Source organism: Mirounga angustirostris, unplaced genomic scaffold (genome assembly GCF_029215605.1).
Source record: "Mirounga angustirostris isolate CCGP_5_RB_7025 unplaced genomic scaffold, mMirAng1.0.hap1 SCAF_15, whole genome shotgun sequence".
NCBI lineage: Eukaryota > Metazoa > Chordata > Mammalia > Carnivora > Phocidae > Mirounga > Mirounga angustirostris.
In genome coordinates this window covers 72,523,860-72,538,601 of record NW_026991723.1, presented here as the reverse complement: position 1 = coordinate 72,538,601, position 14,742 = coordinate 72,523,860, and the positions used below count along the sequence as shown (strand labels likewise).

Sequence of the window (14,742 nt, the reverse complement as noted above, 5' to 3'; positions counted from 1 at the left end):
TACAATAATTTATTTTTAATATTAAGCCAGAATCTCATCTTATATGATTCTATTTAAAAAAAAAAAGCAATTAGCTTATGCTTTGGATTATATTGGAAATTTTTGTCCACCCTACCTCAAGCGTATGAAGGTTACATTGATAAAGACTTAAGAGGAAATACTTTCTTAAATGTTTTCAAACCAGAAAACTTTTCAAGTGCTTTACGCTAAATCTGGATATAAATTTGGCCTTTTTCTTCTTTTTTTCTTTGTCCCTCCTGTGTCTTTATCTCCAACTCTGTGGTTACTTAGATAACTTGCTTGTCATTAAAATAAAGTAAAATAGTAAGAAATTTAAGAATTGGAATTTATTTGTTGTCCTCTCCCCCCCACCACCAAAAAAAGCTATAATGATAACTAGGAAAGTATAGCAACAAATCATTGGTTTTTTTTCCCAATCAATTCAAACTTGTCTGGGTTGAATTTATGCTAACAATGCAGGTAGAGACAATTTATGTATACAGTCACCCATATGGGAGTACACGGATGCTAAGAATGCCCCACTTCAGAATATTTTCCTCATTGATATTTGATCTTACCAGAATTTATTCCTTTGTGTTTAAGCACTGACATCTTTTATAGCACAAATATTTACTTGGTAATCTTTTTGCCAATAGTTTCATGTAACCAATCAAGCTTGTTATTTTGTCACAGTAGCAAAACTATGAAAAAGAATAATTATTCAGAGATATATGAAATTCTTATTTTTGATCAGGTGCTGATTATAGTAAGAATGGACTCAGATGGTGAAAAACATTTACTCATTAAAATCCTTAACAAAATGGAAGGTAGGGAGTTTTAAATTATGCTTCATTTGATAACAGATGTTTGGAACATATAAAAATGTAGTGATCTAAGTTTTTAAATTAAGATATAATAATAAAATTCATTCTTTAAAAGTATATAACTCAGTGGAATCTAACCAGTTTTTAAATAAATCTGGACTTTAAGTGTGCAATATAAATATCCTATAATGTACTTATATGTACATTATATGTACTTTTGTGTATATTATTATTATCAATTGACACGTTTTATTGATTGACTACTAGTTGCTAAATGATTCTGTATACCTACAACAACTCTATAAATCAGTTTTACAAATAAAGAAACTAAAGTTCATAAAGGTGTTGTAACATGCCGCACCTCACAGGTGGTAAGTGAGGGACTCAGGATTTGAACCAAGGTCTGTCTTGTTCTAGTGTCATTCTTCAACTCTTCTACCAACTATTGCCCCCTCTGCCAACCCTTTCCACCCTGTGCCATGGAACCCCTTGCTTATATGTAAACTATTTTCCTTTATCTCCTTGTCTTAAGTGAACCCAGCTTTTCGCAGATGATACAGCTTCCCCTGTATCCCTTTCATATAGAAGCTGATAATTCTCTTCCTCTTATATATGATATATATATCATAGGATTGAAAGGGCCATTTCTTGCTTTTCATTATCCTTTCCAAAATACTATTATTTCTCTATCCTCTGAGGCTAGGCCATATTGCTACACCATTCGCTACGACTCCATATTGCCATCACGTAGTAGCCACTCAAACATTCCCCATCATCCATGGACAGTTGTGCACCTGGTTCATGGTATTCTTTTCACTCCTAGTCCTGCCATTATCCTAGGTGTCTTTAATGTGAATGGCTCATTCAATACCCTGACCTTATAGTTTCATTGGCCTCCACAGGAGAAATGATATTCACTCCTTGGCTATGCCATTAACCTTGTAATAATGCAGAGCTGTGCTACTTCTGAACTTTAAACTCTGACACACTGCTCTCTGTCCACAGCTATCTTACCTCTTCCATGATGTTCAACAACTTAGAGATCTGTAATCAATCAACTCCTTTTTTGTTTCACATTTTTCTCTTTCCAGGCTTGGTGATGTGCCCATGACTTTAATCAGTCTTGTCCTTCTACTGTACCTTCCATTTAAATCTCAGCTCTGAATCCATCAAGACGTTTAACCTCTCCGTTCCTATACCTGAGCTCCTGAGCATTATTAGAGAAAATCAGATAGTTTAGTACGACTACAAACTTAACTTCTCTGACCTTGTATGGGCTCTCAATACCTCTTTTTTTTTTTAATGTTTTATTTATTTATTCATGAAAGTCAGAGAGAGAGAGAGAGAGGCAGAGGCAGAGGGAGAAGCAGGCTCCCCGCCTAGCAGGGAGCCCAATGCGGGACTCAATCCCAGAACCATCTGAGCCACCCAGGCACCCCAGCTCTCAATACCTCTTAACAACCTTTCATCTTACAACCTTACCATCTACAAACTTACCTTCATTTCTTTTATTCTTTTATCTTTTCCTCCTTTCTTTATAAGGGAGGTGAACCTCCTCCCTTCGAAAAACAATTTCTCACTTCTGCTTTAGATCCCATCTCTTCCCGCATCAGTGTGTTCCCATCAGTTATTTCCTCGCCCAACCTTCCTCTCCAGTGACTCTCCCTTAATCTTTAAGCACTCCAGTATTAAAAATAAAATCCATCCTCAACCTATGTCACCCTTTGTTTACTATTTCTCTTCCCTCCATAAACTGCATCTTTGGCCATCTCCAAATATATCTTTGCTGTAACCCTACCAAACTGTTTATCATGCTATTTCTCATCTCCATGCCTTTACACCTCCGGTTTCTGCTACATAGTGCTCTTCTCCCTTCTTTAGCAGCTAACTCCTACACATCCTTTAAAAATTAGTTAAAACAGGACCACTTCGGACCTCCACCAGAGTTTCCTCTGGCTTCGCATTTGTTCAGGAAGCCTTGATTTAAATGCTTTCCCTAGGGCGCCTGGGTGGCTCAGTTGGTTAAGCAACTGCCTTTGGCTCAGGTCATGGTCCTGGAGTCCTGGGATCGAGCCCCACATTGGGCTCCCAGCTCAGCGGGGAGCCTGCTTCTCCCTCTGACCCTCTCCCCTCCCATGCTGTTTCTCTCTCTCAAATAAATAAATAAATAAAATCTTTAAAAAAAATGAATGAATGAATGAATAAATAAATAAATAAATAAATGCTTTCCCTTGTGCTCTTAGTGTATTATGTGCATACTTCTAAGGCCCTACTTACCATCCTAGGCTATAACAACTGAGATTCTATTGTCTGTTTTCCTCACTAGCATGTCACTTTCTGGAGGGTAAGGACCATGCCCTAATTTGTATTACCAGCATCCACAAAAATGCCTGGAATATAGAAGGAACTTTATGTAAATGAATTGAATAACTGAACTAATGAATGCCTCTCTGTATACCTAGTAGAATGAGACTAGTGAAAAAGATTGAACTGAACTATATACAAATATTACAAACGTCTGCTTATCAGTGCACTTAGCAAAATTAACTATTAAATTATAGCAATGTGAGAATGGAAGACTTTTTGCAGTCGAACTTTATAAGGTGCTATTTCTAGACATTATCATGTGTCTAGAGTCCAGATTTGCCAGCCTGGATCTTATTATTTCATCCAGTTTTCTGGGCCTGGGAAGATGAGGTTTTATCCACCAAATTCACAAGATTTTACTAGTACCAAAATGTTAAAGTAGTAGTTAACAATTGTGAGGCTGTACTTGCCACACCTGTCTGGAATCAGGGTAACTGAAAACTTTTTTTTTTTTTTTAATTAGGAAAGTGCTGAGCAATGTAGCATTAAGAAACAAAGGGATTTGGGTAACTGAGGTAATACTTTTGTGAAGAGGCTGAGGAAATATGCCTGCCCCACAGAGAAGAATACTTAGCCCTACTTAATGGGGCATCTTTTCCTTTGATGTGCTTAAGACACATGGACAAATTATTATTGTATATATTACTTCTTATATAGGCTTCATGCTGAACATTCTATTTCTTTTGGCTTTGGGGATTATATCATCACTACTCTGCTATTTTATTTCAACAAGGTTGAAACTGACACAAAAATATTTGACTCTCTAAGCTGAAAAAAAAATGTGTTTCCTATCTTTTAACAAGCAGCTATCCTCTGTGTCTAGGAGTGAGCCCTTTTTTTTCTGTCTAGGGTTAGAAAGTAGAAATGTGGTTTCATCTTCTCTGCTTGCAAGATCCTAGTAATGCATTTAGCAAGTAATCTGCTTTGAGATTACAGCTAAAACAAATCAGCTAAAGAGATTAGGTTTTAAATAGTATGAGCTTGGGGTACCTGACTGGTTCAGTCGGTGGGCCATGCGACTCTTGATCTGAGCATTGTGAGTTTGAACCCCACGTTGGGTGTAGAGATTGCTTAAAAATAAAATCTTTTAAAATAATAATAATAATATGACTTTATAAATTTATATACAAAAGAGAAATACTACTCATCCTCTTCTTATTGCTACCAAAACTATTGTCATATCAAGCCAAGTAAACATTAAATTATTAAGCATTACTCTGTCATTATCACATCATGCCTTTGTCAACTTTACAACTGACAAACATACACCAATCGAGAGTAAAATTTATTTTAACTAGAATCAGTTATTCTTAAACCAATGATGTCTACCAAAAATAAACTATATGTGTGGCTACAGAATTTTTTGAAATCTATTTTGTTAAAAAATCGGTAACATAAGAAACTTAAATTACAGTTAAGAAGCAGAAGTGACTCTGAGGAGCAGATGGCACCCAGTAGGTCTTCTACTTCTTATACAGCCAGTAGAAGGGAAAAAACAACATCAAAATGTAGTCACTTGCTATTTAGTTATGTACTTAAATTTTTGACTAGAGAAAAAAGGTAAAATCAACCATGATTTTTAGCAAAGTAAAATTAAATGCACAGAATTGATGAGTGTTTAATTTGGCTACTTTAAAATTAAGATTTTGATACATTTTATTATTTTACATAATAAATTCAGAATTTCCATGCTTATACATATAAAACATATACACACAACAGAAATATTGCCCATGCTTCAAACTTTCAGACACCCACAGACAGAAAAATAATCCAGCAAATTGTATTTTAAGCAGTTTCCTTGTTCAAGGTCTTCCAGTTCATTTTTTATGATAGTGAAATATATGAACACCTAAAAATTATATATGAACAAAACACTGAAAAACACTTTTTGTATTACTCTTTTTTTTTTCCCAACAGGTTTAACATTGACTGTCTTACATTCAAACAGAAGGAAAGATTTTGTGGAATCTGAAGGTGTTTTAAATGGGTAAAAATGTATTTCTTCACCTATGGGGAATAAGCATACCAGTTCCACAGGAAAAGCACAATTTCTCCTGGAATTTAACTTTTTAAAAGGTTTAATAAAACCTGAAATGAATCAATGTATCTCTCCTCTTCCTGAAAAGTGTTTTACATTAGAATACTTGAACTCACATTGCCTTGTGTATTATCTATTATTGTTGTCCAGAATTTTAGTTCAGTCTTGCTTTAATATCCCCAACTTATCATTATCAGTGTTACTGTTAGGACAGGAAGTACCCATTTAGATTTACCCTTGTTTATACCAGTTTTGGGGTTTTTTTGCTCAGCATTGTTTCTTATATCTTCTTTCTTTCCTTCTTCCTGAAGTACATTCTTTAGAAATTCTTTTGGTGCAAGCATGCTAATAATAAAATTTAGTGTTGACTTGTCTAAAAATGTTTTTATTTTGCCTTATTTTATGTAGAAATTTTTATTTCTAATATTGGGATCCAGATAATAAAAAGAGAAGTTGTAAATCAAATAGAAGCCCATAAAAGCATTTAACATATGTCTGTTATCTATCTAGATTGCTCTAAATAGAAAGCAGCAGTAGAATATTTTCATTACAATAAGTGCTATTATATGGAATTTGAAGATAGGAAAGATAAACTTATGATATTTAAGTATCCGTTTTTTGTTGTTGCTAAATCACCTATGAAGCTCATTGAGAAAAAGAAAAATCATTTCAAAGTTGTCAGATAATATTCTCTTATGTAGATCCTCAAAGATGAAACCTCACATGTGTAAGAAAATGAATTCTCACAGTGACTTGTCTGTTATTGATAGGACTCAGTTAATAAAATTAGGGTCCCTTGCATTTGAGAATGTGAAGTAGTCCACAGTTTTTTAGATCCTGTTTTTTTAAAAAATACATGACCATAGGGGCACCTGGCTGGCTCAGTTGGAAGAGCACACAACTCTTGATCTTGGGATTGTGAGTTTGAGCCCCACATTGGATGTAGAGATGACTTAAAAATAAAATCTTAAAAGGGGCACCTGGGTGGCTCAGTCGGTTAAACGTCTGCCTTTGGCTCAGGTCATGATCCCAGGGTCCTGGGATCAAGCCCCATGTCATCATCGTCATCATCGTCATCATTGTCATCGTCATCATCCTCCTCATCCCTCATCGTAGGGCTCCCTGCTCAGTGGGGAGCCTGCTTCTCCCTCTGCCCCTTTCCCTTTTGGGCTGGCTCTCTCTCTAGAATAAATAAATAAAATCTTTTTTAAAAATCTTTAAAATTTTTTAAAAAATGGATGACCATCAAAAAGAAAGATAAAAAGGAATTAGCACAATTGGAGAACAAATCAACAGAAAATACATGAGTGCATTTCCAAGATAAGTAGGCACAGACTAGAGAAGAATAAAATAGCCAAAGACAGTCATCTTTTGGCCTCCCAAGTAAGTAATGACACAAATATAATTCTATTTTCTTGGCTTTATTTTGTCTTCAGTACAAGTTCCTGTGTAGTTGTACATAATCAATATATTGGATCAGATTTCCCCTGGAGTAACTTCTCATTTGTGGTGGAATACAATTTTGTAGAAAACTCTTGTTGGACTAAACACTGCGAGAAATTGAATATTCCTCACAAGGTCTTCAAAGTGATTCTTCCAGACACAGTTTTAAAGAGTAAGGATATAAACTAAATCCTTTTGTTGTAGTAGAATGGAAATTGTTTTCTGCTTCTGATCTGTGGAAAGAGAATGAGCAATGGCATTAGAGGACTTGAGTTCAAACTCTAACCTCAGCACTCCATGTGACCTTGGGCCAGTTCTTTACCCCTTACCTCTCATTCCTCGTTTGTAAAGTAAGGTTTACTGGTTATATTTGTCTTCATCCCTTTACCTTCTAAATTTTACTTATAATAGCACAATCTATTACAATTATATCGAATCTTCACCTGATACTTCTATGCAGTAGTATTTTTTATTGAATTTTAGGGGAAAATTCTGTCGTAGTATGTTGACTGATTCAGAAAACTTAATGTGCCAAAAAAAATTATACATAAACACTTCAAAGAGAGTTTAAAACCACTTTGTATATCATTCAGTTTCTTTGTATTTCTCAGCAACACTTCACATGACTCAGGTTGTGAATTCTCACATCCATTAAATTAAAAAGCCTGTACACTTTTAGTCCCAGTGCATCCCTTTCAATACTTGCCTTAAGTTATTTTCTGTCCACTTCAAGTCTGAGTGGGAAGTTTTGAATTCTGAGATATTCCAATTCAATTCTAAAAATACAGTCACCATAATGATTACTTTGGAATCTTTGATATATGAAATTAAATGTTAAATTGATTAAATAAGGGCCCCCCAAAAGATAAAAGATAAATATCCCAGTTTATATGTAGAGGCTCCTTCCATTCTCTCAAAGATGAACTTAATTGGGGCGCCTGGGTGGCTCAGTTGGTTAAGCAACTGCCTTCGGCTCAGGTCATGATCCCAGGGTCCTGGGATCGAGTCCTGCATTGGGCTCCCTGCTTCTCCCTCTGCCTGCCACTCCTCCTGCTTATGCTCTGTCTCTCTCTCTGACAAATAAATAAAATCTTAAAATAAAAAAAAAAGATGAACTTAATTGATTCAACCAATTCCTTATTTGGAGCATTTACAATGCTTCAATTTTCCACTATTGTAATATAAGATTTATAGTAGCTTATATGTCTTATTTATTTTTGTATACTTGTTCTAAGAAGTAAAATGAGTTGCTGGGTCAAAGGTATACATACATTTATATATTGCCAAATATCCTTCCAGAAATGCTATCTCAATTCATATTTGTGCAGAAAGTAAAGAAAATCTTTTCCCCAATATCTTTACTGTAAGTAGGTATTATTATTCTTTTAAATCTTTGACAGAATTATAGGCATAAAATATTTTATAGTTATATTATAGTTAGTTAATTACAGATAATGTCTTAGATTATCCATATCTTTTCAGATGTGAATTGATCTTGTATAGCCATTCTTTTGTAAATTGCCTATTAATGTTCTTTGTCCATTTATCTATTGATGTATTTATTATTTTCCTATTAACGTATCATATTAGTTTTAGTAAATTCTGTTAATGCTGTTTTATTTTTAGGTAGTAGGATAACATATGGTTTTTATTTTATTCTTCAGACCTTTCTTTATTCTGATTTCTGATTTTTTACAATGACTATGTTTTATTTTTGTACTACTCCTTGAACATACACTTGCTATTCTCATGTTTAGTAAGAAAGAGAAAGAGCTGAAGGATAAGAAAAAAGAGAAATATTTATAAACTTTCTCTTATTTAGGAAGCACCTTGCTGGATAGTTTTGGTGGATTTCTTTTGGAAATTCAGGTTCCATATGTGTTTTTTGCATCTGAAGGACTTCTTAATACTCCAGAAATACTTCAGTTGCTGGAATCCAAGTAAGTTATTGATTTCATAACTTTAGCAAAGGTATATATATCCTAAATGGCTAAACATTGTGCTATATACGTGGCATATTTCTCTCTGATTGAAGTGTGCAATTATATCACATAGAAATAGTTTTCCAGAGAGTTTATGTCAAGTTACACTTCTCTCCCTATAGTACACCACCATAATTACTGAATATTATCTTTTTTGGCAATATATATCAATCATGTGAAGAAAAAATATTTCATTATTGTCTAAATTTATATCTTAATTTCGTTTCTCTTGTTACCAGCAAATATGAACACTATCTGTCTTTTTTTTCCTGCGAATTTTATAGTCCTATCTTTGGGTCATTGATAATATTGAGAATGAGTATTCTTAATTAAAGGGCTTTAAATATTGCATGGGAAATAGGACTACGAAGCTTTAAGTGAAATACCTAAGGCAATGCACATCTCAACTAATTTGTCATATATACTGAATAAATCATAATTTCATTCCTCAAATTTATAAAGTAGAATAAATTGATGTATGAAAGAAAAAGCACAGTAGTTCAAATAATTTAATATGCAAGAGGACAATACAGCTTTTCTTAAGGAATTTTTCTTAGCATTTCATTATGTCACCCCAAAATATGGTATTTTACAGGTACAATATCACACTAGTGGAGAGATGCTGCAGTGAGTCGTTGAAACTCTTTGGATGTACAGAGTGTTACGTGGTGGTGACAGTTGATGAACACACTGCCATAATTTTGCAGGTAAAATTATATAGTAAAGAATATAAATTAAATATAGTACAGGGGCGCCTGGGTGGCTCAGTCGTTAAGCGTCTGCCTTCGGCTCAGGTCATGATCCCAGGGTCCTGGGATCGAGCCCCACATCGGGCTCCCTGCTCGGCGGGAGGCCTGCTTCTCCCTCTCCCACTCCCCCTGCTTGTGTTGCCTCTCTTGCTGTGTCTCTCTCTGTCAAATAAATAAATAAATAAAAATCTTTTAAATAAATAAATAAATAAATAAATATAGTACAATATATATAACCATGTAATTTATTATTAGCTTTACTATAGAGAGCTTAACTATAACCCATTAGTGTTTTCTTCCAAAACTTTGCAAATAGATAACAAGTATTAAAATCATCACTGTGGAAAATGACTTTTACCAAGCTTCTTTAATGCCTTATAATTTTTAACATACTTTAAGAAGACAAAGCAAGTATGGAATCTTTAATGTTAATATTGACCTATTTTAAAATATATTTATAGAATAATTACAGTGTTGAAAACCTTAAAAATCAAATCTTAGTCACTATGTTTCTTAAAAGGTGGTAGTATTTTAATCCATGATTAGTAATACGGGATTTCCTCTGAGGTAAGTGGGGATTGCCTGTAAGTAAACCAGTTAAAAAAACAAGAAAAAAAATTCTCTCAAAAAAAAATCCCTGTAGTTGAAATTTAAGATGTACAAATTCTTGACTGAATCTCCCTGATAAGTTTGCTTGATTGGAGTACAAATTACAAAGAAATTAATTCACTAGGGTGGAAGTGGGGAGCAGAAACTAAGTTTGAATGGTATGGAATATAAATTAATGGCAAATATAGTAAGGTAGAAGTCTGATTGTGAGCAAATGTTAACAGTGTAAGAATTATATAATGGAAACACAAAGCTCTGTTAGAGGGTTTCTTAAGAGTTACCATGTCTTACATATTTAAAGCTTTTTAAAAAGATTTTATTTATTTATTTATTTGAGAGAGAGAGCATGCATGAACGAGAGAGCACAAGCAGGGAGAGCAGCAGAGGGAGAGGGAGAAGCAGATGCCCAGCTGAGCAGGGAGCCTGATGTGGGGCCCTATCCCAGGACCCTGGGATCATGACCTGAGCCAAAGGCAGATGCTTAACTGACTGAGCCACCCAGGTGCCCCTAAAGTTTTTTTAAAAAACAATTATTTAGGGAGAAATACCATTTGGGAGACTTTTAAATTTAATTCATAGTTACATAACTTATTGTTAGAGTAAGACACTTCCTGAATCATTCACTCTATCAAAAATTAACTGTAGACCCAAGTTGGGCTCCATGTAGCCTGCTTAAGATTCTCTAAGATTCTTTCCCTCTCCCTCTGCCCCAGCCAACCCCATTTGTGTGTGCTCTCTCTCTAAAATAAAATAAAATAAAATAAAATTAAATTAAATAGAACATAATAAAATAGAATGTAACTTTGAAAAAAAAATAATTGCATTAAAGGAAAAAGAAGATTCTAGACTATTAGAGAGCAATTCCTGGAAGTCCATTGATGGCTTCTTTATCATCTTCCTTAAATAAGCATTCAGTGCAGATTATCCCATGAGTTTTTAAACATATTTTATATTGCCCTTATGAGTAGGCAAATCCCTGTCGATAAAGGACTTTGCCCAAATAGGGGCATTCTATAGGCTGCTTTCTTCATATCTAGGACTTTGGGAGATTCATGAGCCTTCCTTGCTGAAGCTATCATTTGCTGGTTGATATCTACTGTAGCTTTTCCCCTATTCCAGTGTGATTTTAATTTTTCCACAAAATGGAAGCCCATACCCGTGACTCTTCTCAAGTTATTACATATATTAACATAGATATAATATAAAATAGATTATTGGGCACCTGGGTGGCTCAGTTGGTTAAGCGACTGCCTTCGGCTCAGGCCATGATCCTGGAGTCCCGGGATCGAGTCCCGCATCGGGCTCCCTGCTCGGCAGGGAGTCTGCTTCTCCCTCTGACCCTCCCCCCTCTCATGTGCTTGCTCTCTCTCATTCTCTCTCTCTCAAATAAATAAATAAAATCTTAAAAAAAAATAAAATAGATTATTAAAATATGGTAATAATAATTTCATAACAACTATTCAACCTAGTGAATCTTTTTATTTTTTTTCTGGTAGGACCTAGAAGAATTGAATTGTGAGAAGGCATCAGACAATATCATTATGAGACTGATGGCATTATCACTCCAGTACAGCTATTGTTGGATAATCTTATATACAAAAAAAACATTAAACTCAGAGTAAGTAAACATTTCTTCATCCAAAGTTACGTTTATATTCCTTATTTGGTTCTCTTCTTTGAATAAAAGTAGCTATGCAAATTTTCTACTTGTTCATCTAGTTTGCTTTGAGTGGGGATCTTCGAGGTGGAGGCATGCCCATAGGAAAACAAATCAGAATTTTGGAGATGATATATTTCCACTGGGCATTCTGTGCAAATCATCCTCCTCTAGTTCACTAAGAGTCGCTGCTTTAAGTGTTTCACTTTTTATTACTTTTTAGTTCTGGACTTGTCTGTTAAAAGATGCCATTCTTAAATCACTTCTCTCTAAAAGCTTATTAAATTTACCAACTAAATAGCACCTTGCTATTCTTTCATTGACGTGCTTAACTTAAAAAATACAAAAAATCCATGCCAAGATACTGGCTCAAATTATCATTATATGTCCCTTCTTTCCTTCATCTTAAAATTTTACGAACCCACAGCTTCCACCTCCTTTTTTTAATTCTCTGCAGTCTGGCTTTTCTCCTACATCTGTACTAATCTGTCTCTCAGGATCACTTCCACCTCCAAAAGTATTTTTATCTTTCTCTGCTCTAAAGTATTGAAGACTGTTGTCAGTGCTTCCTTACTTGAAGCTCTTCAGTCCCATGACACTTCACAGTTTTGATCTTCTCTCTAACTACTCTTTCTCTCTCTTTACCTCTTCTTCCTTGTCCCAGTCTCCAGATACATTTGAATTCTTTTCTTTCTTCTATTCAATCCATTAGAAACCTTACTCACTGCCATAGCTTCAATCAGCATCTTTCTGCCTATAATGATTATAATTATATCTGCAGCTGGAGTCGCTTTTTGAAATTCCTGACATGTATCTCTAATTTTCTATTAAATATTTCCACCCTGATATTTTATAGGCTCTCAAACTTAACATGTTCCAGGGTGAATTCATTGTATTCTCTATCCCCTCCAAAGCAATATCTCCTCTTTTCTGCCCTTTGACTATTTATGACCATTGCCTTTCTTTTAGTCACCGAAATTAGAAAACATATCTTATGGATGTAACCACTAGTCTCTTTTTTATCTATCCCCTCTCTCCATTTATATTACCAACATCTTAGTTCAGATCTTATGTGGACTGTTAACTACCGTTTTCCCACCTCATGGCTCTCCATGTTACTCTCCATAATCTGTCATACCTTCGATTAATATTCCAAAAACCAGGCTCTTACTGTTTCACTCTGTTAAAAAGCCCACTGACTTCCCTATTATCTATTGAATACATACATACTATTCACCCTAATATTCAAAGTCTTTAGAATATACTCCTGACCTATATTTTCAGGCTTAATTTTCACTGTTTTTCATTTCAGTCAGAAGAATTGCTCATTGGTTCACAAACATGGTCCTTACTTTGCCACTTCTACTTCTGCTGATACATTTCTCTCTTTCTACAATATTCTCTGTTTCCTCCAACTATTTGATCTGGTGAAATTGTGCCTATTTTTCAAAACCTATATCCAAATATCACTTTTTCTATTCTATCTTTCCTTAATACCCCCATCTCATGCACACAAAAGTTAATTGTGACCTCTCCATCCTTTGAACTCCTTAGCTCTCTATCTTTTCCTCATCTTTGATATTTACCACATTTGGCCATGTATTATCATTTGGAGTACTTGCCCCATGGCACTGCACATTGTTTCATATGATAGATGCTTGGTAAATATTCCTTGATTGAATGAATGAATCTTTCCTACTAAATTTCAAACTAGTCTCCTTTTTTTTTTTAATCTCTACAGTATCACATAACACATACCAAATCACTCATAGTAGAAGTTCTTAAAATATTATTTAGTCTGGGGTGCCTTGGGTGGCTCAGTTGGTTAAGTGTCTTCCTTCAGGTCACCACCCTGAGGTCCTGGGATCGAGCCCTGTGTCAGGCTTCCTTCCCAGCATGGAGTTTGCTTCTCCCTCTCCCTCTGCCCCTCCTCCTGCTCGTGCTTTCTCTCACTCTCTCAAATAAATAAAATTTTTAAAAATACATTATTTAGTTATTAGAGAAGGTATAGAGATCTTTCCTTATTTGACATTGCATATGTGATTTTTTTCTTTACTGACTTTCCAGTTTGATTACATTTTTGTTTACCTACTGTACCAAGCTCTTTGTATACAATTATTATTATGTGGGGTAAGTATAAGTTAAAATTTAAGAGTCCAAACACCTTGGTTCTTATTTCTTTTTCTATTAACAGTAACCTCTAGCAAGTCATTTAACCTTTTTTTCCCTTTCTACCAAAATTGAAAAATAAAAATAATAATTTAGGTATAAAATCTTCATTTTTGATATAGTAAAGGCTGTATAGCATTTTAAGCTTGGAACTTGCTTGTAAAGCATTTAAGCTTTATCAAGATCTTGGAAGTATCCTATAGATAAAACTGTTTTGTAAAAAAATTTTAAGTTGTTTTTAGATTGCTATTCACCTATGTTCCGAGGTGTAATTGAAGTACAGCAAAAAAGAGGGGATTCACACTTGTTTTTACCCAGATTTTCATTAAAAAAAGAAAAACCAATTATGTAATAGTCTGAGATAGTTTTATGTTCAGGATATGAAGAGTTATTTATTCACAATAAGATATTATTATAAAATGTAGTTATTTTCAGACTTCTAGGTATCTCAGTTTTATACTTTTAGATGTATAAAACATTTAAGAAGTCTCTTAATCAACTGGCCAAATGAGGAAAATTCAACATAGAAAGTAAAATTGCTTGAATTACCTTAGTTCCTGTTTAAGAAAATGTGTTAGGAGTCCCAAGACTACCCCCAGGTTTGATGATTTGATAAGAGGAGTCACTGGATTCGGCATATACTTGTACTCATGATTATGATTTATTATAGTAAATGGTTACCAAGCAAAATCAGCAAAGGGAAAAAGTGCATGGAACAAAATCCAGAGGAATCTAGAAGGAAGCTTCCAGGAATCTTCTCCTAGTAGAATCACACAGAATGTGCTTAATTTCCACAGGGAAGAGTTGTGACAACACTTGTTAAAATGTTGTATACGAGGGAAACTCACTAGAGACTCAATGCCCAGGGCTTTCAGTAAGGATTGGCTGTGTAGGAACCCTC

The 14,742-nt window shown here is 34.6% G+C and overlaps 2 protein-coding genes across 2 annotated transcripts in view; one reads left to right on the top strand and one right to left on the bottom strand.

Annotated features, from left to right (window-relative positions):
- SHOC1 (shortage in chiasmata 1) overlaps positions 1-14,742 on the top strand; it is an 84,746-nt gene that overhangs the window by 57,171 nt on the left and 12,833 nt on the right. Inside the window, exons 17-22 of the mRNA XM_045882923.1 lie at positions 755-827; positions 5,112-5,181; positions 6,669-6,847; positions 8,498-8,615; positions 9,253-9,364; positions 11,512-11,633. Coding sequence (XP_045738879.1) covers positions 755-827; positions 5,112-5,181; positions 6,669-6,847; positions 8,498-8,615; positions 9,253-9,364; positions 11,512-11,633 — 674 coding nt within the window. The remainder of the gene's footprint in view (positions 1-754; positions 828-5,111; positions 5,182-6,668; positions 6,848-8,497; positions 8,616-9,252; positions 9,365-11,511; positions 11,634-14,742) is intronic.
- The window catches only part of GNG10 (G protein subunit gamma 10), a 34,041-nt gene continuing 25,936 nt past the window's right edge, over positions 6,638-14,742 (bottom strand). Inside the window, exon 3 of the mRNA XM_045882926.3 lies at positions 6,638-6,908. The gene's annotated coding sequence lies outside the window, so the exon portion shown is untranslated. The remainder of the gene's footprint in view (positions 6,909-14,742) is intronic.